This window comes from Myxocyprinus asiaticus, chromosome 26 (assembly GCF_019703515.2).
Source record: "Myxocyprinus asiaticus isolate MX2 ecotype Aquarium Trade chromosome 26, UBuf_Myxa_2, whole genome shotgun sequence".
Classification (NCBI taxonomy): Eukaryota; Metazoa; Chordata; class Actinopteri; order Cypriniformes; family Catostomidae; genus Myxocyprinus; species Myxocyprinus asiaticus.
Window position 1 is genome coordinate 22398439 of NC_059369.1, and position 27323 is coordinate 22425761.

The following is a 27323-nucleotide window of genomic DNA, read 5'->3' on the forward strand; positions in this document are numbered from 1 at the left end:
GACTTGAATCGAATTTTGCCACCTGAATTTCTCAACCCGTATTCAACAACCTGAATACTGAGACCTGAAATTCACGACCTGAAACCCACCACTTGAATAATAAAAACTTGAATTTTACAACCTGAATTTTTTTTTAGTTGAATTCACACAAAATATTTTCAAATATTTTAAATTAAAGCAAAATTTTTCAATAACATCAAATTACACTCAAGATCATGAATTCAGAGGCTTTTTCAAATTCAAGATCTGGTGATATAATTCTGACGCCATAATAATTAACTATTCTACTTGCAAGAAGAATTGTTTATTCTGATAATTATTAATAACAAAATGTAACTGTTTATAGAACATAAGAATTTATAGAACACAATATATTGATATCATTTTACAAAAACAACAAGCCACTTGAGTCTGTGTGTTACAGTAATTTTCTGTAAAAATCACTGGAATGCATGGCTTCTTGTGGTTTATTGCTTTGTTGACAACCTCTGCAAACTTTTAGGTACATACTAACAGACCAACAAAACAGGATCATGTGTTCAACACATGTAGGTACCGGGAGTCCTTTCTTTACTACGACATTCCTCAGTGGTCATATATCTCTGCCCTGATCTTTTAACCATCTGCATCATGATAAAGATCATTGTTACTCAGAATTTCACTTGAATAATACTTCACATTACTCATTTCTGCTGGAAAACACTTAATAAAAAACTGTCCAGTACAGAACACGCCGAACGTTAACTTTATGTTGAAATTGCCGTTATTTTGTGAATTTATGTGAAAGAGGTAAAAGGTAAAGAGAGGGTCTCAGGGTAACTCACAAGTATGTAGAAGTCAAAAGGTCACTCACTGGGTTATAGTGTTGGTGTCCAGGTCAACACAGCTTATGTCTGTCGGTGGCTCATAGAGGTCAAAGTAACGCGAGTCCACCCCTACAATGAAAGGGCATGGGGCGCTTAGCACATCCGCCAGGGCCAGCGGGCAGAGAGGAATGTACGGGCATGGCCAGTGGAAGGGAAAAATCATCTGTGGGTACAAGAGAGGTAAAACAATGTTAACATACAGTATCAGGGCTCAACAAAAATGATGGCCCAATAGCCCAGGGGCCATTAAGAGAGAGGTTTGGGCCAGTTGATGAAAGTACATTGGTTGATCATGTACAAACAGTATGTATAAACAACCGTTAGTCAAATGTATACATTTATGTGATGTATTGAATATTACTTTTACAAATTGAAGAGTTAAATATCCCACCAAGGTAACATTTTCAAGCTGGCTAACATGGATGATGTTTTGTTAAAATTACAAGAATTACTTAAAATATTCTTTGAAGTATTTTAAGAGTTAATGTTTTACATAGTATGCTGTTTTGTTTTCGAGAAACAGTTGGTTAACTTAGAGTTAAATTATAGTTTCTTTAAAGCTGAAGTTTATAACTTTTTCAGTGTTAAATACTTTTTCCTACCCCACCTTAATATGCAGAGACAACTATAAGTAAGCCATTTGTAGGTTAATTTTCTCAAAAACTGTAAACACTGTGTCCCTGTGGTGCTATGAAATTTCCTCTGTTTGTTTTGAGCGACCCAATATTACAAACACAATAATACTGACTCAACCAATCATGTGAGTTGGGGGCAGGACTATCTCTTTGTTTGACCAACGGCAGAAAGCTGTTCTGAAAACAAAGTTTATTTTTGCAATTCCGTTTGGTGGCACTAGTCATGCAGAAATTACATACTTCAGCTTTAAATAAAGCTAAACTTAGTTTAATGATACATATAAACATATTTAATATACCGTTATACAACTACATGAAACTGTAATTTGTAATATTTTTGGCACAGCCAGAGAAAATATTGACAGATCATGTAAAAATCTGAATTACAGAAAAGAAAGGATCTTATTGTTGCGTCCTGGACATTCACCAATATTGAGCCAGAGCAAAAGGAATTGAAGCTTTATTTTTGGTGTCCTACACATTCACCAAGAAGACGTAAAAGAAATAGATGAGATTCCCATTAGTACTGGGAATGCCATAGGTGAAAATGAATCAACAATCCCTCTCTTCAACCATTAAATATCATCTTCTACCACTCACCGACACCAGGGCCTCTGTAACGCTGGTAAGAACAGCCGGACGGAGGGAATGCACCAAGATCTTGTGTTCAGTCACGGCCAACACCAGCAGAGTCACTGCATTCTTAGGGCCGAGGTTCAAAAGCAGTGTAGAAAGCCTTCCACCACTGTGGGCAAGGTAAACAGGCATGTAAATAACCCACATGCACCCAAAAATATTTCCAGAATTAAATTAAAAAAAGAAAAAAAAAAAAAAAAAAAGATAACAAATTTTCAATGTGGTCTCAAACCTTTGGACCCCACTGAATGTTATAAATTTGTAACAATGGACCTGGTCCTACTGAGATATAATTTCCATTTTTCACAATTATACAGCATTCACCTGATATGGTCTGTTAATTTGTGGTCTGTGTCTCTGACTCACCTCAAAGGGAGGGGAGAGGAAATGGGCTGGCACAGCATCAGACTATCATGTGGAGACAGCTGAGAAACACAAGCACACAAGTACAAACACAAACACAAACACACAGTGACAGAGAGTTGACACCAGGGCTGGCAGATATTTGAACAAATGATGCCATTGGCATTTAACATTTCAGGCAAGACATTAGTAAACAAAAAGCATGATGTGCATAAATCTCACCTGCACCAGGATTCGTGGCCTTTGAGAGGAAGGAAAAGGAACCTTGTGCATAAAATGAGAAATATGCCTGAGGGTAAACCAAGATAAATGAAACAAATGAATGCACAAAAAGACACAGAGACCAAAAAAAAGTGAACTCATAGGCAGAATCGGATACCCATTTACCAGAAAAATAAACATTCACTCACTGAAAACAAGTCTTAATATATCTTATGCAATGTTGCATTTATTATTAATCATGCATTTTTCCCCTCAGCACTCACTTCTCTATGGGCAGAGTGTGTGGACTAGAGATGGAGTATCTGTACAGGAAGGTGAGGAAGTTACTGAAAGCATCAAAAAAGGGCCAGTGAGACAAAAGGCAGATGCTTTTGTTGGTGTGGACAGTCATGGATCCATCAGGCCTGAGACTGTTATCCTGCAGGCCCAGCTGATATCTCTGCTTGTCAGTCAAATGTTCCTCTGGGTAAGGCTCGTAAAACTGGATGGCAGCTCCATAAACCTAAGAAGACATACTCATGAACACACTATAGGAAATGCAGTAGGTTTACATTTTTGAGAGCAAAAAGGAGTGAACTGCCTAGAGAGTACTATGTGAGCTCGCCTATTGGTATTCTTCTTATTATTATATAATTCTTGGTGCTCAATTGATTCCCAATTTGTATGTGCTCCGCAACAGAATTGAGAGAGAGAGAGAGAGAGAGAGAGAGAGAGAGAGAGCAGAGAGCTGTGTGTGTGACAATAATCAACAGATGATTTGTTTCTATTTTTGAGATGCTGCAGAACAACTCAAGTGGCTTTATTCTCTGTTCGTGCTAAATAAAATAATTTACAAGTAGCTGAGTGTCGTATTTGGGGGGTGGGGCATGGTCAGGTGTCTGTGTCTAACCCCGAAATGGAATTCTACAGGCACACTTGTTAATACCACATGATGTAATGACATTTCTAAAGAGCAAAAGTATTTTACTACATTTAAAAAGTATCACCAACAATATCGGTTCCAAAACATATAGGTTATTTTCTCAGATCTCTTTGGTGAGATAGAAAGAGATATTCCAGATTTATTTTTTGTTCAAACAAACCTCAGTTTAGCATGATTTCTTTGAAGTCGCTTCCCTAATTGAATAAATTATGGAATACTGCAACACAAATAGCCTTGAGACTTGTTCAGCTGAGAGGAGAGTGAGCTGAGTGCACTTATGCTTTTGACATACCTGAGCTGACCCCAACAGAGCTTTAGCTTTGCATTATTAAACAAGCCAATTACACATTATCATCTTTTTTTAATTTTTTATGCACATTATTCACTGGAGCACTTAATGACCACAAGTACCAGTTCCTTGCTGCTTTAAATTCAATGCACATCTCCTAACCAGCAAAGATGATTCACCCTCCGCTGTGCCTGATTTTAATAAAGAATGCTAACAGAGATGGTGCTGCAGTAAGAAATAAAAATGCAGAATGTGCGCATGTGTGTGTGCTCAAGCAAGCATTTTTGTGTGTGTACCTTCTCTCCAGAGGCGCCAGTGAGAACGAATGTAGAAAAGACAGGGAGAGAATATTTGGTATGAGAGGGCCAGCACTCGATGGATGCTCCCATCGGTAGACAAAACAGGGGCACAGATTCAGGCAAAGGAAAAGAATCATAGTCTTCTTCTGGATATCTGGACAACAGACCTGCACACACCAAACAAACCATCAATTAGGCTGTAGAGCTCAGTTAAAGGCAACAATTACTACTGATCATTGATCACTGTAATGCTTGCCCTGTAATTAATTACTTGAACCAGTTTTCCAAATGATAAAATAATCACAGGCAACAGTTAAGGCCTAGAGCTGTGTGGTGCTGCTGTATACTGTGAATATAAAATGAGCAGTGTTAGTGAAGAAGATACTATAAAACTGTAGCTTGCCAAGCTACAACCTACACAATAATTGAAGTATTGCACAATATATTTTAATGCATTGAGGGTTTTTGAATGCATTAATGAATCTTGATTAGGGTGACAGCATTACACTAAATACAACCAAACATTTAGAATATAATTAAATGGAAAACATAGTGATGAATGGCAGCGTTTAACTAAATATTTCACAATAAAAATAGAGGACAAATGCTGTGCAGGGACTTGAATCTGTGAATTGTTTTATTAACTGGTTCATTTGAATGAAATGAATCAGGAAACAATTCACTAAAACTCAAATTAATGCATTGTTTGAGTATTGTTGCATTTGAGTACTGTAAAGCTGCACGTGCAATACATAGTGACATAAAAATAGTGAGATGGCATTTTGTTGAACTATACCGCTGCTTGTTGGAAAAAGTAGCTTGTTGCTGGAAAAGCTACAGTATTATGAAAATAGATCAATAAATTACTGTCATACTACTGAAAAATGGAGTTATTTTAGTAGCACTGTTACTTTTATGCATACACCAACACTGAAAATAAGAGCATCTAGACAGACAATTATCAGCTTAACTATGACATCATATGTTTCTTGCATCATGGGAGTATCAGATATCACTCATCCATAGCACTATACTGTTGCAACAATGACTCCTGCCCTAATGGGCATTTTACTAACACTTCCTGTACAATCCAGCTGTTCCTTGTAAACTGCACAACAAAAATCGCAAAATACAACTCAAGACTTAGATACAGTACCTGCTTTAAACGCAAGCGTGTTGGTTTTGGCCAAAGATTTTTTGTAGCACAAGTACACAGAGGACCCCCACTGTAAAAGCAAGAAGAACAGAAATAGCTATTTGTTTAACAACATCAAACAGCTCGCAAGGAAGTTATTACATTTTGATTAACGATTATGAAGACAATTATTATTATTTTTTTTTTTAATAACATGCACCAATGCATTGTTCACAATAAGACCAAAAAAGTGCACTACGGAAGTAATTAGGTTAATTTTTTTATTTCAAGTTGACTTTAATGTCATATTTATATACTGATAAGTAAAACAAAAAAAAAAAAACTTATCTCATTATGTCTCATAATTTCATGTATTCTGTGTAAGTAGGGAAACTTCTGTGCTCACCATACTACTGTTGAGGTTCTTTTCCACCTTGCAGAAGGCATGTGGTGGTGTCTCCCCCTTGCCAGGGATAATGACACAGATGTCTGTGACAGCCAGTGTGGCATGAGAGTGATTCTCAGGGGTGCGCCGATATGTAATGTAGATCCTCTGGGAGGAGGAGCTACTTATGTTAGCAGGGCGGCCAGAGGGTGTGGTCTGTATAATGTGACAGTCTGGCTTCAATTTCTCCTTCCACTCATAGAGTATCCTGAAAAACATTAAGAAAAATGCATGAGGATACTGAACGTCTCTGGAAAAAAGTGATAATACAACAGGTTCCACAACCAAGAGAACTGCCTCGCTGTGGACTGCCTACATAGAAAGTTACCTTCTAAGGCAGCATCCACCTAACCCCAAAGGAACCTCATTAATGACTGATGAATGTTGTCACTTACATGCATCACACAAGTACTACTCAAAGCACACAACAATCGCAACTTGCTTGTTAGCATGTTGCTAAACTAACGACATGATACTCTAATATGCACAAAAACACATTCAATTTACGGTAAATAAGTCTGTGCTATTTTTCTCAATATTTTGCATTATTGTTTAACATTAAGTATGTAATCAACATTTCGTCATCCATCTTGGAGGATTTTTGTCACTGAGTTTGTCGCAATACATTCTGGGATTTCCCTGTCAGCAAAGGATAGAATTTCAACAAAATGAGACATCTAAGAAGGCAGTATAATTATGCTACATAAAAACAGCCAAAGCCAGCATAAGCTGTTAGGCTAGTTGTTCTCCTAGTCTTGTTCAGCAAGTCAATTGGCTGATTTTCACTTTTCACATGTTCAGGCTGGAAGACTAGATGGTTTTCCAGCTAAAACAGTTGAACACCAGCTTAAACCATCTAAGATTAGCTTAAACCAGCTAAAACTAGTCAACCAGCGTATGCTTCTTTTAGCTTTAAAAAAAAAATATATATATATATATATTGTTTAATTCTCAGCAGGGCTACTAGTAACTATTGTTTAGAGCAGCCTTTGCATCTGAAACGTGCCTATGATGTCTTAAAGGTGCACTCAGTAATTTCTTACTCATTAAAAAAGTTTTACTCCTTAAGAAATTAATTGTAATTTTGAAACATATGTATAAAATCATGAGCACACACACATGAGAAAAAGACTCAGTAACCTTATTAAAGCTGTTTAAATCTACATGGAGAGGATCCCCTCATGGGGCGGCCATGTTATGATCACATGACCAGCCAAATACTGATATCTTAATCTCAATATCCGCCCTGTTATTGGACACTTTCACTCATGGATTAAATTAAACATGGCTGACTGTGAATAGTGAATTTCTACAATGGCACTGGTAAATGAAAAAGTTTGCATTTAAATGATGCTGCATCCATGCCCCTATGTGTCAGTGTAGCTCTAAAATGACAAGCATAAAACATTTACTGAGTGCACCTTTAAAATGTTGTCTACAACTAGGTAGGCATCTCATTATGTTATGTAAGAGAAACTATTATGTAAACACATCTGAAGCTTGGATGCCTTACCCCAGGTCTGTGAGTGGCGGTTTGTCTCTGCCTCTCCTGTAGCAGAGGAAGATCTGCGGCCCCATGAGACTACCTCCATTTAGTTCTGCAGGCAGACCAGAGGGGGTGCATTCAACGCAGGTATACCCACGAGGTACCTCCTCCCCCAGGGAGCGAATCACCACTGCCACATCTGTAATGGGAGCCTTGGGCTGAGCGGAGCTCTTGTGACTGCCTTCCTCAGGGTGGACGTCTTCCTCCAGAGGCTTAGAGGAGACGGTGAGTCCTGCCACCACAAAGTAATCTGCTACACGAGGGCTTTTTTCCTCCATCTTCTATCATCCCCATAGAGGGAGGACTTTATATGTGCTGGGAAGAGGGGAGGAGGAGAAATACATCAACAGAGTGGGAGAGAGAGAGTGATGTGACTAAAATGTGGAAATTCCAGCACAGAAAGTCTATATTACAGCGTGCCACTTGCTTAGATAGCAATGTACAACTATAGGTTAAACATTGTTGCTTTTAAAAGGAGGGTTCATCATAGTTCTCCAAATATATATGATTTTTTCTCTTCTGTGGAATGCAATGTGAGATGTTAGGCAGAATGTTAACCTCAGTCACCATTCACTTTCATTGCTTTTTTTCCATACAATGACAGTGTACAATGACTGAGGCTAACATTCTGCCTTACATCTCCTTTTGTGTTACATGGAAGAAAGAAAGTCAAACAGCATGAGGGTGAGTAAATGATGACTGACTTATTTTTTTAGGTGATCTATCCCTTTAATAATGCCAGGTGCTCAGATTAAAATATCTGCATGAAAGAAAACATTTTTTTTTTTTGCATAGAAACGTACTCTAAGAGGGAAACGGAGAGAGATTTTAAAAAGCAAATCACCGCAAGCAGCACAGTGCAAGTTATACAACACTCCAAGGAAATACCAAAATATTTTTTTTACTCTAGTTACATTTGGACTCTTATGTGCTTAGAAAAGGATATGACAATTTCACATCTACTCCCATAGGCTCAGAACACAACCTCATGTAACAAGCTTTGCGAGAAAAAATCAACTGGACATACGGAAACAATTATCAATACCTGCTGGGTATAAAAGAATATGTTCTATTATGCATTTGAATTATGAGTCATAGAAAGCATCTACAGTTCATATATGCAGAGAAACTCCATAGGAAGAATGCTCAGACAGCAAAGGGGATTCCTGATGCTTGCGTTAATAGCATATATGTCAGCCACAACATTAAAACCACCTGCCTAATATGTTTAGGTCCCCCTTGTGCCGCCAAAACAGCGCCACGATATTCTTCTCACCACAATTGTACAGAGCTGTTATCTGAGTTACAGTAGACTTTGTCAGTTCGAACCAGTCTGGCCATTCCCTGTTAACCTCTCTCATCAACAAGGCATTTCCATCCACAGAACTGCCGCTCATTGGATGTTTTTTGTTTTTGGCACCATTCGGAGTAAATTCTAGAGACTGTTGTTTGTGAAAATCCCAGGAGATCAGCAGTTACAGAAATACTCAAACCAGCCCGTCTGGCACAAACAATCATGTCACGGTCCAAATCACTGAGATCAAATTTTTTCCCCATTCTGATGGTTGATGTGAACATTAACTGAAGCTCCTGACCTGTATATGCACGATTTTATGCACTGCACTGCTGCCACACGACTGGCTGATTAGATAATCGCATGGATGATTGTTTGTGCCAGACGGGCTTGTTTGAGTATTTCTGTAACTGCTGATAATAAAATTGTTATGAAATCAGAATCGTTATGTAGAATCAGAATCTGAACTAGAATCCTTAATCCTTATGATTTCCATCCTTACAGGTCATACTGTCCAAATCACCAATAAAAGGCTAAATAAGCAGTTATCTCCACCTTTCATTGGACCCTCTAATCCAACGGCACCCCTTTAAATGCATTGGTAATATGCTGTCGGATGATACGAGTGGCTGTTTACTAAATGGAAATATCCCCATTACTACAAGTTTATGACAAATACAGATAAGAAGACAAATACAGATCCGAAGCACCTGACACGGCAACATAGATATACACTTTTGAAAGACTGCAGGGGCTGTTCACACCGAACGTGTTTTTGCACACGTCTGCACTGTGTTTCAAATGTTTTCTGATGTAATCACGTGCTAGATGGACATCTTTGACTGCTGCAGTGCGTCTTGGTGTTTCTTTCGTGTATCGCACAGGACTGACGGATTTTAGACATTGTGTCAAGTTAAAAAGAGCTTCAATATTTATAAATGCACCGAGACACCTGCATTCTGCTTCGTTTGTTGCACTGTGTCTAGCTTGTTTTTAGCACAGGCGTCACTAAGATTCGATGTTCTAAAGAAGTTCAGGTGTCAAAGAGGACTTCATGTGACTTTTGCACCTTTATACATGATTCCAAATGGTAAAGTTGCAGTCCAAATAAAGTTTCAGCGTGTGATAAACGGTAAGCCAATATTTTTTCCCTTCTGCTCTGGTTTGCTGAGGGGCCACTGTGTCTTGTTAAAACTGTTTACTGTTACTATACTGTTACGAATGTTGCCTACGATGCTTACCTGAAATACAGCCTTTTGCAACAAATGTACTTGCTTGGAGAAGAAATTATATAGAGAGTGATCGATTTTGAGTTATTTTATTTATTTTTTATTTAGGAACAGTTTAAGAACAGTAATTAAAAAAAAACAATAATTATTTGATGTTACAGGATTTATTTGAAAGAATTAAAATAATAATTTGATGTCTATCCTTATTTTGTCCATCTGTTCAAAGTTCAAATGGGTTTTAGAAAATTAATTAGTAATGAGTAATTTAATTACTTTTCATACAGAGTAATTAGTACAGTAATCTAAATACAATGTAGAAGATGTAATTAGTAATTAATTACTTTTTTGGAGTAACTTACCAACACTGATTATACTAGACATACACTTTCACCATCTGAAAAGTCTTTGGTGGCATGCAGCTTATAGCCAATGGCTTGTCTGTGGTTTACATACTGGCCAACAGAGTCACAGGATATGGCTTATGAGCTTAAGGAACTGAAACTGACCTACCGGCTAGTTCTTTTGTCATGACCAAGCATTGACGTGAAGAAGTACTGCATATTAGGAACCGGTGATGGTGATTGTGATAGTACAAAACAGGAAGTTGCTATTTCTATCAAACATTCTGAAAACTGTGATATGAAGTCGGCAGATTTAATGATCATGGTTAGATGCCAAGAATAAATACAGACCTTAAAACCCTAATCGCTCTCATCCTTCTTAAACCTTTGGGCTGAAGGACGAGGATCCCTAAAACACTCGATCTTTTGTCCAGCAATGAGAATGATGAGGATGTACACTCACGTTCCACAACAGGTTTGGAACATCATAAGTAAATGATGACAGAATTTCCATTTTTGGCTCAACTATCCCTTTAAGACTGAGATGCTCAATAACAGCATTAGGCATGTTTCATCAAGCTAAGACAAATCCATTAATCAGTTTGCATAAACAAAGAAACATCACAAGATCTAATCACACCCACACTGTTCTAGACTGATGCTGTAGAAAGTCCACTAAACACACTGAGGAGAAAATAAACCATATGTGTCACGTTACGTGAGAGTTTTATGATTATATATATTTATATATATAGACATAATCTCTCGCTCCAACAACCACTCCATCCGCAGAGGCTGGTGCTACTCTCTCCACCATCAGCACAGAGAATTGGTAATCCTCACCATGGCAACGATGAAGTAAAAACAGCGAATATTCATCATTACAATGTCAGGGGGAGAAAAACTACTTGCGTAAAACTGATAAACATGAATCACAGATTATTAGAAAACTGATTGTTTTGGAAGAGGTTATGATAATATGAAGCTTACAATTAAAAATAAAGGTTAAAGGGATAGTTTAAAATGAAAATTCTGTGATTATTTACTCATCCTCATGTTCTTCCAAATCTATGTAATTGCAGCTTCATTTCATACAATGAAAGTAAATGGTGACCAAGGCTGTTAGTCCCTAACATTCTGCTTAACATCTCCTTTTGTGTTCCACTGAAGAGAAAATCATATATGTTTGCATCAACAGGAGTAAATGATGACAGAATGTTCCTTTTTGGATGATCTATCCCTTTAAATGACAACTGCTGGGAAGGGAAAAAAACTAACCATAAATTAACAGATTACAGCTTAATTCTATGCTAATTTGGATGCAACTGCAGAGAATTACAGCATTATTGTTAGTCAGGCACATAGCGCCTTGGAATGCGCTGAGGCAGATTTCATTGTTATCTGATGCAATTAGACACTCCTGCACTAACTCAGTACTTTTTAGACAACAAGTAGGAAGTTGCTCCCTTATTGAGAAACACCATGGTAACGTAAAAAATGTCCGGAAATGCATTGGAAAATATTTTTCATCTGAAAAATCAGCATGGGTCCTATGCAGCGGAAACCCATGAAAGCCTAAGTCTAAGCCATTCAAATGGATGGTGGACTTCTGAGTGAGAAATAAGGAAGTCCTCTGCTTCTCTGATGTCTGACCGACTTCCTACGCACCATTCCTAAGAAATGCTGGACTAAGAGATAGAAAAAAAATGTGTGGTTCCTTTTTCCATTTTATATGACTGGACAGTTCCAAGTCTAAAATAGACAGTTCACCCAAAAATGAAAATGATGTTATCACTTATTCATACTCACATTATTCCAAATCTGGATGATTTTTTTCTTCCATGGAACACACAAGGAGATATTAGGCAGAATTTAAGGCAATGGCAGCCTCAGTACACATTCACTTTCATTACGTGGAAAAAAAGAGCAGCATAAAGTGACTCCAGAATTTCTCCTTGTGTATTACACTGCAGAAAGTCGTACAGTTTTAATACTAAATGAGGGTAAGTAAATAACAACAGAATTTTCTTTTTTGAGAGAACTAATCCTTTAACTGAAGGCATAATACAACAGAATGCTGCCCTGTAACAGGAAAACAGTCTCATTCAATGAACAGCACCACAATATGAAGAAATTATGTTGTCCATGATTAGCACACAATAGACAGGGCCATTAAACAAAAGCATCTACCTACTGTACATTTCAGAAAATCCTGAAATAATTAACAGAATAACAACAGCCACAGCACAACAAAGCACCATCTTTCAATAATTCTATCTTAGTGCAGCTGTAGGAGGCATGCATGGCTGTTGAATTGATGAGCCTTGCCCTTCTTTCACCAACCTGTAGCGTGCAGGAGCCAGAGGATAAGCCAATTTAACAGACTGCCCATAAAAATGAGCGTGATCTCATCCAGCTGTGTTGGAGCTATGGGCTGTGGACCAGAGTGTGGGCTCCATGGACCAAGAGACTCCTGATACTGCACAGTTCTGGGACAGCAGGGAGGCGCAGAGGAAAACACAAGAAGGGGGAACTAATGCAGCACATTTGACCGAGCATCTGGTCCTGCTTAAGACACAGGGGCGGACATTTGATTCCTTTGCACCATGACGAGAAACAAGCAGACATCTGCATACTTGGGATAGGAGGAGGCAGGCAAGCTATTTCCCGGAGAGGCTTTACTGAGGTACAGGATGACTGGCAGTCATTTTTATTTTTATTTTTTTACTTTACAGGTTTTATTTTGTAGCATTCCAACTGTATCTCAGTTTTGTTTTGGGTTTGGTGACACATATAAACGTAATGTGTTTGTCCAACTTCAATGGACAACAACTTCCCTCAAGTCAAACTTAAGAAATTCTTGTAAACATCTGCAGATTCAAAACCATTTCTGTCCAATGCAACACTTCTACAGTCATGTTGATGAGAAGATGACTGAGAAACTTAATAGCAAGTTGTCACAAATGTCACAACAGATATATGTTTCCCTGAAATGTGTCATTTACTGTAAACCTACATGATGCATTTCAAAAGCATTCTCAAACAACACTTAAGCCTCTGGAAAAAATGCATTGCTAAAGTTGGTCTGCGCAATGATGAAAAGTAACAGACCAGGAAAAGAGGAAACTATGTTAGACCTAGAGACAACAATTAAAAAGAACCAACAGACACAAACTAATGAATCATCCCTAACTTTCATGTCAAATTAAAAATGTAAGTTTAATGAATTTGCAAGGGATATACAGGCAAATAGCACATTTCAACATCTTACTGTCCTAAAGCCCATGTTTATGAATCCACTATTGCAAATTCCTCATATATAAATTCAGATATAAATCACATCCAACTCTAAATCAAGGATCAAAGGAAAACAAGCAGGATGCAGAATGTGTGATTTGAGCAATCTTCCTCATTCTTCCTCAAATATCTCTGAACATTTCCACTGTGGTCAGATTGCTCAGCCGGGTTCCTATTTAGAAACACCTAGAGCATCACATGATCTCATCAGTCAAATACATTAAATCTCTGTATTTGTAATTGAAATCTCATAAAATGTATTTTAAATATTAGCTTTGACAACTGAAACAGATGCATTGCATCCTATGACCCTTTACTATATCAACATAAAATTGTGTATAGGCATCATCACAAAAATAGTCTACTGACATGGAAGAGATTCTCTCTTCCATTACAGATCAACAGTATTTCAGGGTGGCCACCCCACAGAAGAGCCAGTGATGATGGAGCATTGCAAGTTTAGTTCTCTCAATAAACAAATATGAGCGTTACAAATTTACGGTTAAAATTGTGAAATATAGCCTAGTGAGACAATACTGTGAAATAAATATGAAGATGACATTGATTCCTGACAGGCAGGGCTGGGTCAGTCTGACAGTAACTCAGATCATCAGGGCCATGCATTTAACACCCTCAATAACATAAAATCCCTGAATATTAGAATACTAATATAACTGATTACTATCATCACATGGTGTGTAAATACATAGCAGAATCAAAACAAGCGCACAATTATCGTCGCGTGATGACAGCAGGCGCTCCATCGGATGCCAATCTTTAATATTGGCTGAATCGTTTTTTTTATCAGGCATATGTACGTTTGTATTTATGATAGAAGCTAAACAAAGGTCCGTTCACCAAACGTTACAATTAAATAGGTATGAGCAATTCACACTCACTGTTTCAGCAGGACGACGACGATGCAGAGGACACGCTCATTGACACTCGCACCGTTATTCTTATTATTAATCGCAGATGAAGGGCCTACGTATTCTCATCCATTTTCATCAGACAGATGAATTACTTCTCCATCGCGTTTAGTAATAATAATTCTCTATACAACAAATGCACGATCAGAGAGGGCTGTGCACATCTTCTCTGTACGCTTTTAGAGATGCGCTCGGCCTCGCGCAAGCGCTTATTAAAACGTGCCTCCCGGGCACGTGACTGCCAGTAAATTGTCACGTCATTTGAGCATTCCGGGGACTGTCGGTGATTTAATGTGGGGACGCCCCGACAGTCCATATCAAATCTGTGGTCCTGAATGTTATTGGAAGAATGTGATCGAACTGACATTTACTATTGAATTGTGTAGGACTTGGTATCTTGATTTAAATATACAGTCCTTAATAAATAACAAGCACATGAAGCCTATGATGTTCACCAGAATGACTGCCTCAGTCACCATTTACTGTCATTGTATGGATTTTTTTTTATTTATTTTTTTTTTATGAAAGTAAATGGTTACTGAGACTAATATACTGCCTAACAACTTTTTTGTTCAATGGAAGAAAGTCAACATAAGGGTGAGTGATGACAGATATATATATATATATATATATATATTTTTTTTTTTAAGAATTCCGAGTTATTATTGTGTAAAACAAATTCAATTTGCTACCATTATTACAATTACATTGACCCTGCACAAATCAGTAAATGCTCTCTCACACTGAAAAAAAAAAAAAAATTATTTGTAATGAATTGTAAGATTAGGCTACTTAATTTTTATTTAGCAAGTTTTTGCACAGTGTTTTCTAAGTAAAGTTTAATGGCATAAAAATAAGTAATATCTACTTCATGGCATAATATTGATTAAAGTGAGTAAGTACATTTAACTTAAACATTTCAGTTAATACAGTGACATTTATTTACAAATACATGGTACTTAAATAAACTTAGTAAAGCTACAATTTACATTTTATTAGAACATTTCTCATACTGAACTTTCTTTAAACTGAATCATGTACCACATTATATATGGAACAGATATTTATTTTTATCATGAACGGGTAATTGTATGTAGAAAATGAACTTCAGATTTCAAAAAACAAGAAGTTACCAAATGTAAAAACAAAATCAACAATATAAATGGTGTAAATACATGGTGTAAACATGCAAACATTGAAACCTTTCAAGCTCACTGCATGCTGGGAAACACCAGCTTTGAAAAATTAAGTAAAATGTACTTATTTTATTAACCTGTGAAATTTACTCAAATTAGGATATAATATGACACATTTTGTGCTTTAGGATTGATAAATGATGACACATTGTAAAGATAACAAACAATCATAAATAACATTGGCTTATAAGCTAGTGCATCAATTTGTACATGTTTAAATATAGAATTTACATAATAATTTCAAGTTCACACTTAAACTAACTACTTAATCCTTTCTGCTATATTTACTACATATACAGACGTGAGGTTGATCAGCTGGCTGTCTGGTGTGGTCAAGACAACCTTGAGCTGAACATGCTCAAAACAGTGGAGATGACAGTGGACTTCAGGAGAAAAATAAAATGTGCATGTGTAACCACAGACATACTATATCATTTTCAGAAGTTGGAGACTTTTGAACAAGTTTTATTAAAAAAAAAAAAGTGATATGTATTTTGCCATATGTTACATTACTAAATGACAGAGACATATGGAATCCTAATATGGGAAACTTCTATGTGGATTAATGTGCTGCCAGTGTGTGTGTGTTTGTTTAGAAGGTTCAGACATCAAAAGATGCTGCAAAGGCCCCAAGAGAGTACAACTGCTAAGGACCAGTCTTCAAAGTGCTTCAGGTTTCTTCACCTGCAACCCTAAATAAATAATAAAACAAACAAACAGCTTAAGTGGATGCTGGTTGGCCACCCAGCTGGCTCTGCAAACCCATAAACATCAGAAGGATTAGGATGTCGTCCAGGCCCTAGTGTTTCTGTCTTTCTGCGATTCCAAAGGTCATTGGCCACCCAGATGGCAGTTTAACACAACAGACCTAGTTAGCTGCCAACTTGGAAAAAGCTAGGTATGTAAAACTTCATTGCTTGTCTTGTGAGCATCATCATGGAGTCAGTCTGCCCTGGAGTTTAAACTACAGTTTCTGACCATGACTCTGAACAGGCATTTAGCATTTTCATTCCACTTCTTTGATTGGGAGAGTCTTTACATTGAATATTCAGATATTTATAAGGATAGTTCACACAAAAAGGAAAATTCTGTCATCATTTACTCACCCTCATGTTGTTCCAAACTCATATGACTGTCTTTTCCATTGGACAGAAAAGGAGATTTTACTCAGAATGTTCTCATTCATCATTCCTTTACATGCCACATTTTCCTAACAATAAAAGGTGGGTACATAGGCGAACATTCTACTTAAAGGGAGTGTTCACCCAAAAATGAAAATTCTCTCTTCACTTACTCACCCTTATGCCATCCCAGTAGTGTATGACTTTCTTTCATCTTCTGAACTCAAATGAAGATTTTTAGAAGAATTTCTCACCTCTGTATGTCCCAGTGTTATTATAGTTTTGGATTTATAATTTAGTTTTTATTTCTGTTTTATATTCAATTTGTCATTACAATTTAGTTTAGTTTTCATTTGTTTTCACAGTTTGTCTGTTAATTTTAGTTTAGTTTTCATTTTCTCAGTGTTTTGTAGTTTCAGTTTAGTTAGTTTTAGTTTAAGTATTTTTTATGGCTGCCAAAGCTGAGTGTTTACTGGTGTAGTCTAACATCATTAAAATTTTTTAATGATGTTAGTTTTAGTGATGCAGTTTTGTGTTATCTCTATCTAGTGGTATTTTCATGTTTAATGTGGATTGTAAATGTGTGCAAATTGAATGTGATTTTTTGATCTGTTCTCACCCAAAACAGATTAGATCACTTCAGAAGACATGGATTAAACCACTTATGGATTACTTTTGTGCTGTCTTTATGTGATTTTTGGAGCTTCAAGGTTTTGGACCCTGTTGACTTGCATTGTGTGGACCTACAGAGCTGAAATAGTCTTCTAAAATATTCATTTGTGTTCAGCAGAAAAAGTCATATACAGGTGCATCTCAATAAATTAGAATGTCGTGGAAAAGTTCATTTATTTCAGTAATTCAACTCAAATTGTGAAACTCGTGTATTAAATAAATTCAATGCACACAGACTGAAGAAGTTTAAGTCTTTGGTTCTTTTAATTGTGATGATTTTGGCTCACATTTAACAAAAACCCACCAATTCACTATCTCAAAAAATTAGAATACATCATAAGACCAATAAAAAAAACATTTTTAGTGAATTGTTGGCCTTCTGGAAAGTATGTTCATTTACTGTATATGTACTCAATACTTGGTAGGAGCTCCTTTTGCTTTAATTACTGCCTCAATTCGGCGTGGCATGGAGGTGATCAGTTTGTGGCACTGCTGAGGTGGTATGGAAGCCCAGGTTTCTTTGACAGTGGCCTTCAGCTCATCTGCATTTTTTGGTCTCTTGTTTCTCATTTTCCTCTTGACAATACCCCATAGATTCTCTATGGGGTTCAGGTCTGGTGAGTTTGCTGGCCAGTCAAGCACACCAACACCATGGTCATTTAACCAACTTTTGGTGCTTTTGGCAGTGTGGGCAGGTGCCAAATCCTGCTGGAAAATGAAATCAGCATCTTTAAAAAGCTGGTCAGCAGAAGGAAGCATGAAGTGCTCCAAAATTTCTTGGTAAACGGGTGCAATGACTTTGGTTTTCAAAGAACACAATGGACCAACACCAGCAGATGACATTGCAACCCAAATCATCACAGACTGTGGAAACTTAACACTGGACTTCAAGCAACTTGGGCTATGAGCTTCTCCACCCTTCCTCCAGACTCTAGGACCTTGGTTTCCAAATGAAATACAAAACTTGCTCTCATCTGAGAAGAGGACTTTGGAACACCGGGCAACAGTCCAGTTCTTCTTCTCCTTAGCCCAGGTAAGACGCCTCTGATGTTGTCTGTGGTTCAGGAGTGGCTTAACAAGAGGAATACGACAACTGTAGCCAAATTTCTTGACATGTCTGTGTGTGGTGGCTCTTGATGCCTTGACCCCAGTCTCAGTCAATTCCTTGTGAAGTTCACCCAAATTCTTGAATCGATTTTGCTGGACAATCATAAGGCTGCGGTTCTCTCGGTTGGTTGTGCATCTTTTTCTTCAACACTTTTTCCTTCCACTCAACTTTCTGTTAACATGCTTGGATACAGCACTCTGTGAACAGCCAGCTTCTTTGGCAATGAATGTTTGTGGCTTACCCTCCTTATGAAGGGTGTCAATGATTGTCTTCTGGACAACTGTCAGATCAGCAGTCTTCCCCATGATTGTGTAAAACTAAAATGAATGAGATCTTTTTTTTTTTAATTATTTTATTTTAGTTAGTTTTGGATTTATGAAAAAGTATTTTAGTTTAGCTTCTGTTTTTTTTTTTTCCCAATAATTGAAGTTTTTATATTTATTTTAGTTAGCAAAAATGATTTTAGTTAGTTTTCATTAAATAACACTGGTAAGTCCATACAATGCAAGTGAACGGGTGCCAAAATTTTGAAGCTCCAAATATCACATAAAGGCAGCATAGAAGTATTCCAGTGTTTTAGCCCATATCTTCAGAAGTGATATGATAGGTGTGGGTGAGAAACAGACCAACATTTAAGTCATTTTTTACTATAAATTCTCCTCTCTGCTCAGTCAATCTCCACTTTAACTTTCACATTCTTCTTCTTGTGTTTTTGGCGATTCACATTCTTCATGCATATCACCCCCTACTGGGCAGGGAAGAGAATTTCTCTCTCTTTTTTTTTCTTTCTTTTTCTTTTTTTTTTTTTTTTTTACCTGTTTCTCACCCACACCTATCATATAACTTCTGAAGATATGGATTAAAACACTGGAGTTATGATGTTAGGATGACTTTATGTACTTTTTGGAGCATCAAAATTTTAGCACCCACTCACTTGCATTGTATGGACCTACAAAGCTGAAATATTCTTAAAATCTTCATTTTTGTTCTGCAGAAGAAAGAAAGTCAAACACATCTGGGAAGGCATGAGGGTGAGTAAATGATGAGAGAATTTTCATTTTGGGGTGAACTATCCCTTTAACATCTCCTTTTGTGTTCCATGACATAAAGGAAGTCATATGAGTTTGGAACATCATCAGGGTTTGTAAATGATGACACATTTTTTTATTTTTGGGTGAACTATCCATTTAATCAGTATTTGGTCATATTTCGATTATGGAAGCGTCATGCAAAGGCATTAATCTGATTGCCATTATAGATTATGCTAATATTCTGGTTTCTAGAAATCTGAATAAGACAGCTGGCCTATGTCTGTATTAATCAAAAATTTGGGTCATATTAACACATTATTCACAATATCCATCAGAAATGAACATGAATGTTCAAACAAAGGTAATTCCTTGTGATACAGTCTGATGTGAAAAGTAATCATTTTTGAAGTGAGGAGATTTGAGTTTTTACTAAGTTTTTACAAACAATATAAGAAATGTGACCAACATTTTGCAATTCATCACAGTATTGTGTGTTATCAGTGAGGACTTAGCTGAAAATTAATGAGTTGATTAAGTTACTGCCAAAAATATCTAAAACGCATTGTAATAAATAGCAAGAGTAAGCATCTCCGGTATTTCCAGAAGAGAATAGCATGCCAATAATTATCGTCTCCGGTTACGCATGTAACCTCAGGTCCCTGAGATGAAGGGAACGAGACATTGCTATGGGAAAGTACTTTCCTCGACAACCTAAGTGAAACCCTTGTACAATAACGGCAATCTTCTGATTGGCAATGATGTCTGAGCCCTGCCCCTTTAGGCACACATCAGGTGTATATAAGCAGGCGCTCAAGCATCATTATTTCAGATTATCTGACTGAGGGACAGAGGGCATTCCTCTTTCCTCAAATCACTGAAGTAGTAGTGCAGCCAGCTTTTGCAATGTCTCGTTCCCTTCATCTCAGGGAAACGAGGTTACATGCGTAATTGGAGACGTTCCCTTTCGATTCAGTTCACTTCAACATTGCTATGGGAAACAGAATCCCATCCCGCTGCACTACATGACGTCACACCCCCAGTGGTAAAACACTTAAAAAAAGACATGTATAAAGATTCACAGGGCTGCAGGCCGATGACATGTAGATATACCTTAAGTGTATATATATATATATATATATATATATATATATATATATATATATATATATATATATATATACAGGTGCATCTCAATCAATTAGAATGTCGTGGAAAAGTGCATTTATTTCAGTAATTCAACTCAAATTGTGAATCTCGTGTATTAAATAAATTCAGTGCACACAGACTGAAGTAGTTTAAGTCTTTGGTTCTTTTAATTGTGATGATTTTGGCTCACATTTAACAAAAACCCACCAATTCACTATCTCAAAAAATTAGAATACATCATAAGACCAATTAAAAAAACATTTTTAGTGAATTGTTGGCCTTCTGGAAAGTATGTTCATTTACTGTATATGTACTCAATACTTGGTAGGGGCTCTTTTTGCTTTAATTACTGCCTCAATTTGGCATGGCATGGAGGTGATCAGTTTGTGGCACTGCTGAGGTGGTATGGAAGCCCAGGTTTCTTTGACAGTGGCCTTCAGCTCATCTGCCTTTTTTGGTCTCTTGTTTCTCATTTTCCTCTTGACAATACCCCATAGATTCTCTATGGGGATCAGGTCTGGTGAGTTTGCTGGCCAGTCAAGCACACCAACACCATGGTCATTTAACCAACTTTTGGTGCTTTTGGCAGTGTGGGCAGGTGCCAAATCCTGCTGGAAAATGAAATCAGCATCTTTAAAAAGCTGGTCAGCAGAAGGAAGCATTAAGTGCTCTAAAATTTCTTGGTAAACGGGTGCAGTGACTTTGGTTTTCAAAAAACACAATGGACCAACACCAGCAGATGACATTGCACCCCAAATCATCACAGACTGTGGAAACTTAACACTGGACTTCAAGCAACTTGGGCTATGAGCTTCTCCACCCTTCCTCCAGACTCTAGGACCTTGGTTTCCAAATGAAATACAAAACTTGCTCTCATCTGAAAAGAGGACTTTGGAACACTGGGCAACAGTCCAGTTCTTCTTCTCCTTAGCCCAGGTAAGACGCCTCTGACGTTGTCTGTGGTTCAGGAGTGGCTTAACAAGAGGAATACGACAACTGTAGCCAAATTCCTTGACATGTCTGTGTGTGGTGGCTCTTGATGCCTTGACCCCAGCCTCAGTCCATTCCTTGTGAAGTTCACCCAAATTCTTGAATCGATTTTGCTGGACAATCATAAGGCTGCGGTTCTCTCGGTTGGTTGTGCATCTTTTTCTTCAACACTTTTTCCTTCCACTCAACTTTCTGTTAACATGCTTGGATACAGCACTCTGTGAACAGCCAGCTTCTTTGGCAATGAATGTTTGTGGCTTACCCTCAGTCTTCCCCATGATTTTGTAGCCTAGTGAACCAAACTGAGAGACCATTTTGAAGGCTCAGGAAACCTTTGCAGGTGTTTTGAGTTGATTAGCTGATTGGCATGTCAAAATATTCTAATTTTTTGAGATAGTGAATTGGTGGGTTTTTGTTAAATGTGAGCCAAAATCATCACAATTAAAAGAACCAAAGACTTAAACTACTTCAGTCTGTGTGCATTGAATTTATTTAATACACGAGTTTCACAATTTGAGTTGAATTACTGAAATAAATGCACTTTTCCACGACATTCTAATTTATTGAGATGCACCTGTATATAATGAAAAACCCCTCATGGGTAGTACCAGATGGGGGCTAATATATTCTGGGAATCTATATAGATCACACAGTGTGATTTTAACCCTTTTGCAACCCTGGTTGGAAAAGTAGGTTTTATTGAGATTTCAGTGGGGGTATTATAACCACAGCTTACATATTGGTGGCTGTATTAATTATAACTGGTTGCATACCCATAACAGAGGGTTTTGGCATACCCGTTGGATATATAAAAAGCGCTCTAAATAGATAGGACTTATGAAGAGATAGATGCCATGTCCAGGTTGTAAAACCTTGCAAATGTGTTTTGCAAAGACCAGCCTGCTGCCAGACATGTGTCTTGGAAGGACACACCATTTGTCCATGCCCATGAAGAGGCCATGCCACTAGTTAAATGCACTTTTGTGCCAATAGGGCAATTCACACCCTGTGATTCGTAAACGAGGGTGATCGAATCAACAATCCAGTGAGAGAATGAAAATGAACCTTAAGCATTGATGGGGTAAGACCAGCGTCTAATTGCTGGTTTGATCTGCTCCATTCAGAGGCCACACACACAGGTTCCACAACTCTGGGGATGCCAAAACGTGCCTTGCGCTTGAGAGAGGAGAGCCGTCCAATACCTCTATCATCTCTGGAAACTAGGACTGATTGGACCATTTCAGCACAATCAACAGAACCATTTCCTTGCCCTCTCGGACTTTGCTAATGACAGAATGGAGGCGGCATTCTGGGGAACCAAATATTTGCGTTTCACAGGCCATTTGTTGCTCATAGGGAGAGGAGATGATGCTCGCTCCATTGGAGGCGTTCTCATCCTTTTTGCCAATTGGATTCCACCCTGGTGATTTACTGTATGTACGCCACTACTGTCATGTTGTTCGAATTAATCAGAACATGGTGATTCCTAATTTTGGAATGGAAAGCCTTCAAGGCTAGAAAGACAGGCAGTAGTTCTAGGTGGTTGACGTGCCACGCCCACTTCGCACCTGTCCAGGTGCCGAAAGCCGGGCATCTATCACACACCGCGCCCCAACCCGTGTTGGACGTGTCTGTGGTCACCACTTTCCGTCTGAAAATTTGACCCAGCATAACACCTTGCTGATAGAAGGCTGAAGCTGTCCAAGATGCTAAAGCATCCAGACAGTGGCGAGTTACCCCAATGTGTATGCACCTGTGGTGCCAGGCTTAATGTGGTACATGTCGTTTAAGCCAATACTGGAGAGGAATCATGTAACATTATTGCGTTGCAGCAACGCATGAAACAGATGTTGGTGGATGCTGCTGGTATAAAACCTAGTATTTTCTGAAAAGCCTTCAGTTGAAGTATTTTTCCCAGTTTGAACCGAGACAGACACTGAAGAATGGCCTGAATGCATTCGCTCATGCCTACGCATGCTCACAGAGTCGAGTGGAACCCCTAAAAAGAGATTTGTTGACATGGGGAAAGTGTGCTTTTCGCCCAGCTGACATTACGACCCAGGCTTTTTAGATGGCAAAGCAACAAGTCTCTGTTCACTCAACAAAGCCTCTGATTGGGCTAGTAGCAGCCAATCATCGAGGTAATTCGACAAAAGCACACCGTTCAATTTCAGTGGGGTGAATGCCACATCGATACATTTCATGAATGTGCGGGGAGCCAGAGACAGACCGAAAGGAAGGATTTTGAATTGATACACAGTTCCCTCGAACGTGAATCTCAAAAACCGCCTGTGACACGACACAATTGATTCATGAAAGTATGCGTCCTTTAGGTCTATTGACGCCAACCAGCCCTGTGGACAGATGTGCGAGAAGACCTGTTTTTGAGTTAACGTTTTGAATGGACGCTTCGTGAGTGCATGATTCAAGCATCTCAGATCTAGAATGGGCCGGAGCCTGCCGCCTTTCTTTGGAATGAGAAAATAATGGCTGTAAAACCCACTGTGGTGTCGTAGTCTAGGACAGATTGTGAATTTCTGCACGTAATACCAGCGCATCCTGTAATGGGTCCACAGATGGCAGAACCCCATTGAAGCAAGGTGGTTGGCATACGAACTGAATCGTTTAGCCGTGTTCTATTGTTTTAGCACCCGATTTGACATGCCCGTGAGGGCCCGACAGCGGACTTATTGATTTGCTCACTAAAGGAGACAGAGCACCACTCGCCATAGGGAAGCAGTTGATCATTGTGTGGGGAGTGACATTTTGTGTATCATCCCAGCAAACTCCACCGGGGAAAGAGCAATGTGTAATTGTGCATGTGTCTTGCACATTCAAACACCTTCTCTTTTGTGTGTGAACACTGTGTATGTGTAGACAATACACAGAAACACATTTGAACATCATCCCGGCAACCCACAGCGGGGAATGAGCAGCGTGTAAATGTGTGCTTCTCAAATAGGTGCGATAAGTACATTTCTGATTCATGCCACATAGTTTATGTGAATACAATACACAGAAACAGTATGCGTGAAGCCTCCCAGCGAACACCGGTGGGGAGGTGAAGCAAACAGCGTGTGTTTTTGTGGGAGCATTGTTTATATGAAAACCATCACACAGGAACAACATTATATGCAAACTCCCAGCGAACTCCAGTGGGGAGAGCGTGTAAATGCGCACGTGTCTTGAGCAGGTGCAGCGCGAGCAGAAGCAACAAGAGCTTTCTCTATTGCGTGAGAACACTGCTTATATGAAAAAAAAAAAAAAACTTGTTTGTCTATCATCCCGGCGTACCCAGTGGGGATGAGCAGCGTGCGAATGTGCGCATCATGGGCAGCAAATGCATTCGTGTTTCTTGTGAGAACACAACACAGAAACACATCTGTCTACCATAACGGCGCACCCGGCTGGAATGAGCCGCGTGTGAACGCGCACGTCACAGGCAGCGAGCGCATTTCTGTTTCTTGTGAGAACACAACACAAACACATTGGTCACACTTTATATAAGTTGGCCTTAACTACAATGTACTAACATTAAATACAATCAAGACTATGTATTTACTGTGTAAATACATGTGGTTCTGCAAAATTCCCACATGTTCTACTACTGAGGTTGAGGTATGGGTAGGTTTAGGAGTAAAAGTAGGGTTAGGATTAGGGGTTAGAGTTAGGTTTTGGGGTAAGAGTTGGGTTAGGGGTAAAGTTAACAGAGTAAATACAAGTGTAATTAAATGCAAGTACTTTAAATATAATTACAATGCAACAACATGTATGTACATAATAAGTACATTGTATCAAATGGTTAAGTACATAGTAGTTAAGGCTAATATAAAATGGGTCCAACACATTTGTCTACCATCCCGGCGTTCCTGGCAAGGATGAATAACGTGCGAATGTGCATCACGATCAGCAAGCGCATTTCTGTTTCTTATGAGAACACAAAGCAGAAACACATCTATCTACCATCCCGGCGTTCCCGACAAGGATGAGTAACGTGTGAATATGCGCCTCAGGAGCAGCGAGCACATTTCTGTTTCTTATGAGAACACAAAGCAGAAACACATCTATCTACCATCACGGCGTTCCGGTGAGGATGAGTGACCTGCGAATGTGCATGTCATGAGCAGCGAGCACATTTCTGTTTTTTGAGAAAGCACAACACCGAAACGTATTTGTCTACAATCCTGGCGTATTCGGCGGGAATGAGCAGAGTGTTACTGTGTGCGTTTCGCATTACATTCAGGACTTTGTGGAGAGGGCATGGTTGAGCGTCCGTCCAGGGAAAGGGGAAGTGGCAAGGATTCATCCCTGGGTGATAATTAAGTCTAACCGCTGTTTCTTGTTGCAGTAATTCGCGACAAGCAATAAGAGGAGCCCACGCCAGAGCCCAGGGAGAGAGAGTGCTACACAGCTGAAGCAGCACAAGTGTGTTCAAGTGTGTTTAAAAAACTATACAGACTATATTGTGAGTGAATAAAGAAGTGTGACGTTACCTGAACCCCGCTTCCTCATTTCTGCAACATCCAGACTTGTTATAGTGGTACCGAAACCCAGGAATCTGAGGAAGCTAGTGCGCTGTCATGGAGTCCTTGCCGCTGGCCGAAGTAATTCAAACCCTCACCAGCATACATCAGGCACAACACAAGGCCATGCTTGAGCTACGTCAGGAGCAAGATCAACAGTTCCAGGAGATTCTCTGAGCTCAAGCGGAGGACTGGCAGGCATTCCGGAGCTTGCTACACCAGGGGGAAGGCCCAGCTGAGACCCCGGACCCAGCAATCTCCATGGCTCTAGTCACCCTTCTGAAAATGGGCCCACAGGATGAACTGGAGGCGTTCCTTGAATTATTTTAGTGGACTGTGGAGATCTGGAAATGGCCGAAGTCACAGTGCATGGCCCGCCTCCTGCCACTGTTGTCCAGGGAAGCCCAACTCACGGCCCAACACCTGCCTGCAGCGAACCTCCTGGTGTATGAGGACTTGAAGAAAGCCATCATGCAATGGATTGGCCGCAGCCCTGAGCAACAATGACAGCACTTCCGCTCACTGACACTGAGCGAGCACGGCCACCCATTTGCGTTTTCCAAACAGCTCCGTGATGCCTGCCGGAAGTAGCTGCTGGCGGAGGAGCGTTGCATAAAGGAGGAGGAACGGCCAGTGTTGTACATTAGTCGGAAGCTCTCTTTGAGAGTGACTATAAGTACTGCACCGTAGAGAAGGAATGTTTGGCCATTAAGTGGGCAGTCCCTGGCCTGAGTTGGGCGGTGGGTGTGTGTGGCAAGGGCGTGGTTGAGCGTCCGTCCAGGGAGAGGGGAAGCAGTAAGGATTCATCCCTGGTTGATAATTAAGTGTAAGAGCTGTTTCTTGTTGCAGTCATTCAGGATGAGCGATAAGAGGAGCCCACACCAGAGCCCAGGGAGTAAGAGAGTGCTACACAGCTGAAGCAGCACAAGTGTGTTCGAGTGTGTTTAAAAAACGTCATGGTTACTGGTGTAACTTCCGTTCCCTGATGGAGGGAACGAGACGTTGGTGTCAATGTAGTGACACTAGGGGTCACTCTTGGGAGCCCGAGACACCTCTGGTCTTTGATAAAAGGCCAATGAAAATTGGCG

General features: G+C 39.1%; 1 protein-coding gene across 2 annotated transcripts in view; it reads right to left on the minus strand.

Moving 5' to 3' along the window:
* LOC127417227 (C-myc promoter-binding protein-like) overlaps positions 1-14614 on the minus strand; it is a 54619-nt gene extending 40005 nt beyond the window's left edge. For both annotated transcript variants that reach the window (XM_051657085.1, XM_051657084.1), the window contains exons 1-10: positions 14419-14614; positions 7326-7673; positions 5774-6020; positions 5389-5458; positions 4230-4399; positions 2986-3224; positions 2723-2789; positions 2504-2562; positions 2102-2246; positions 854-1029 (exon numbers count right to left, since the gene is read on the minus strand). In XM_051657085.1, the coding sequence (XP_051513045.1) occupies positions 854-1029; positions 2102-2246; positions 2504-2562; positions 2723-2789; positions 2986-3224; positions 4230-4399; positions 5389-5458; positions 5774-6020; positions 7326-7636 (1484 nt within the window). In that variant the 5' untranslated portion in view covers positions 7637-7673; positions 14419-14614. The remainder of the gene's footprint in view (positions 1-853; positions 1030-2101; positions 2247-2503; positions 2563-2722; positions 2790-2985; positions 3225-4229; positions 4400-5388; positions 5459-5773; positions 6021-7325; positions 7674-14418) is intronic.
* Between the last annotated feature and the right edge of the window lie 12709 nt (positions 14615-27323).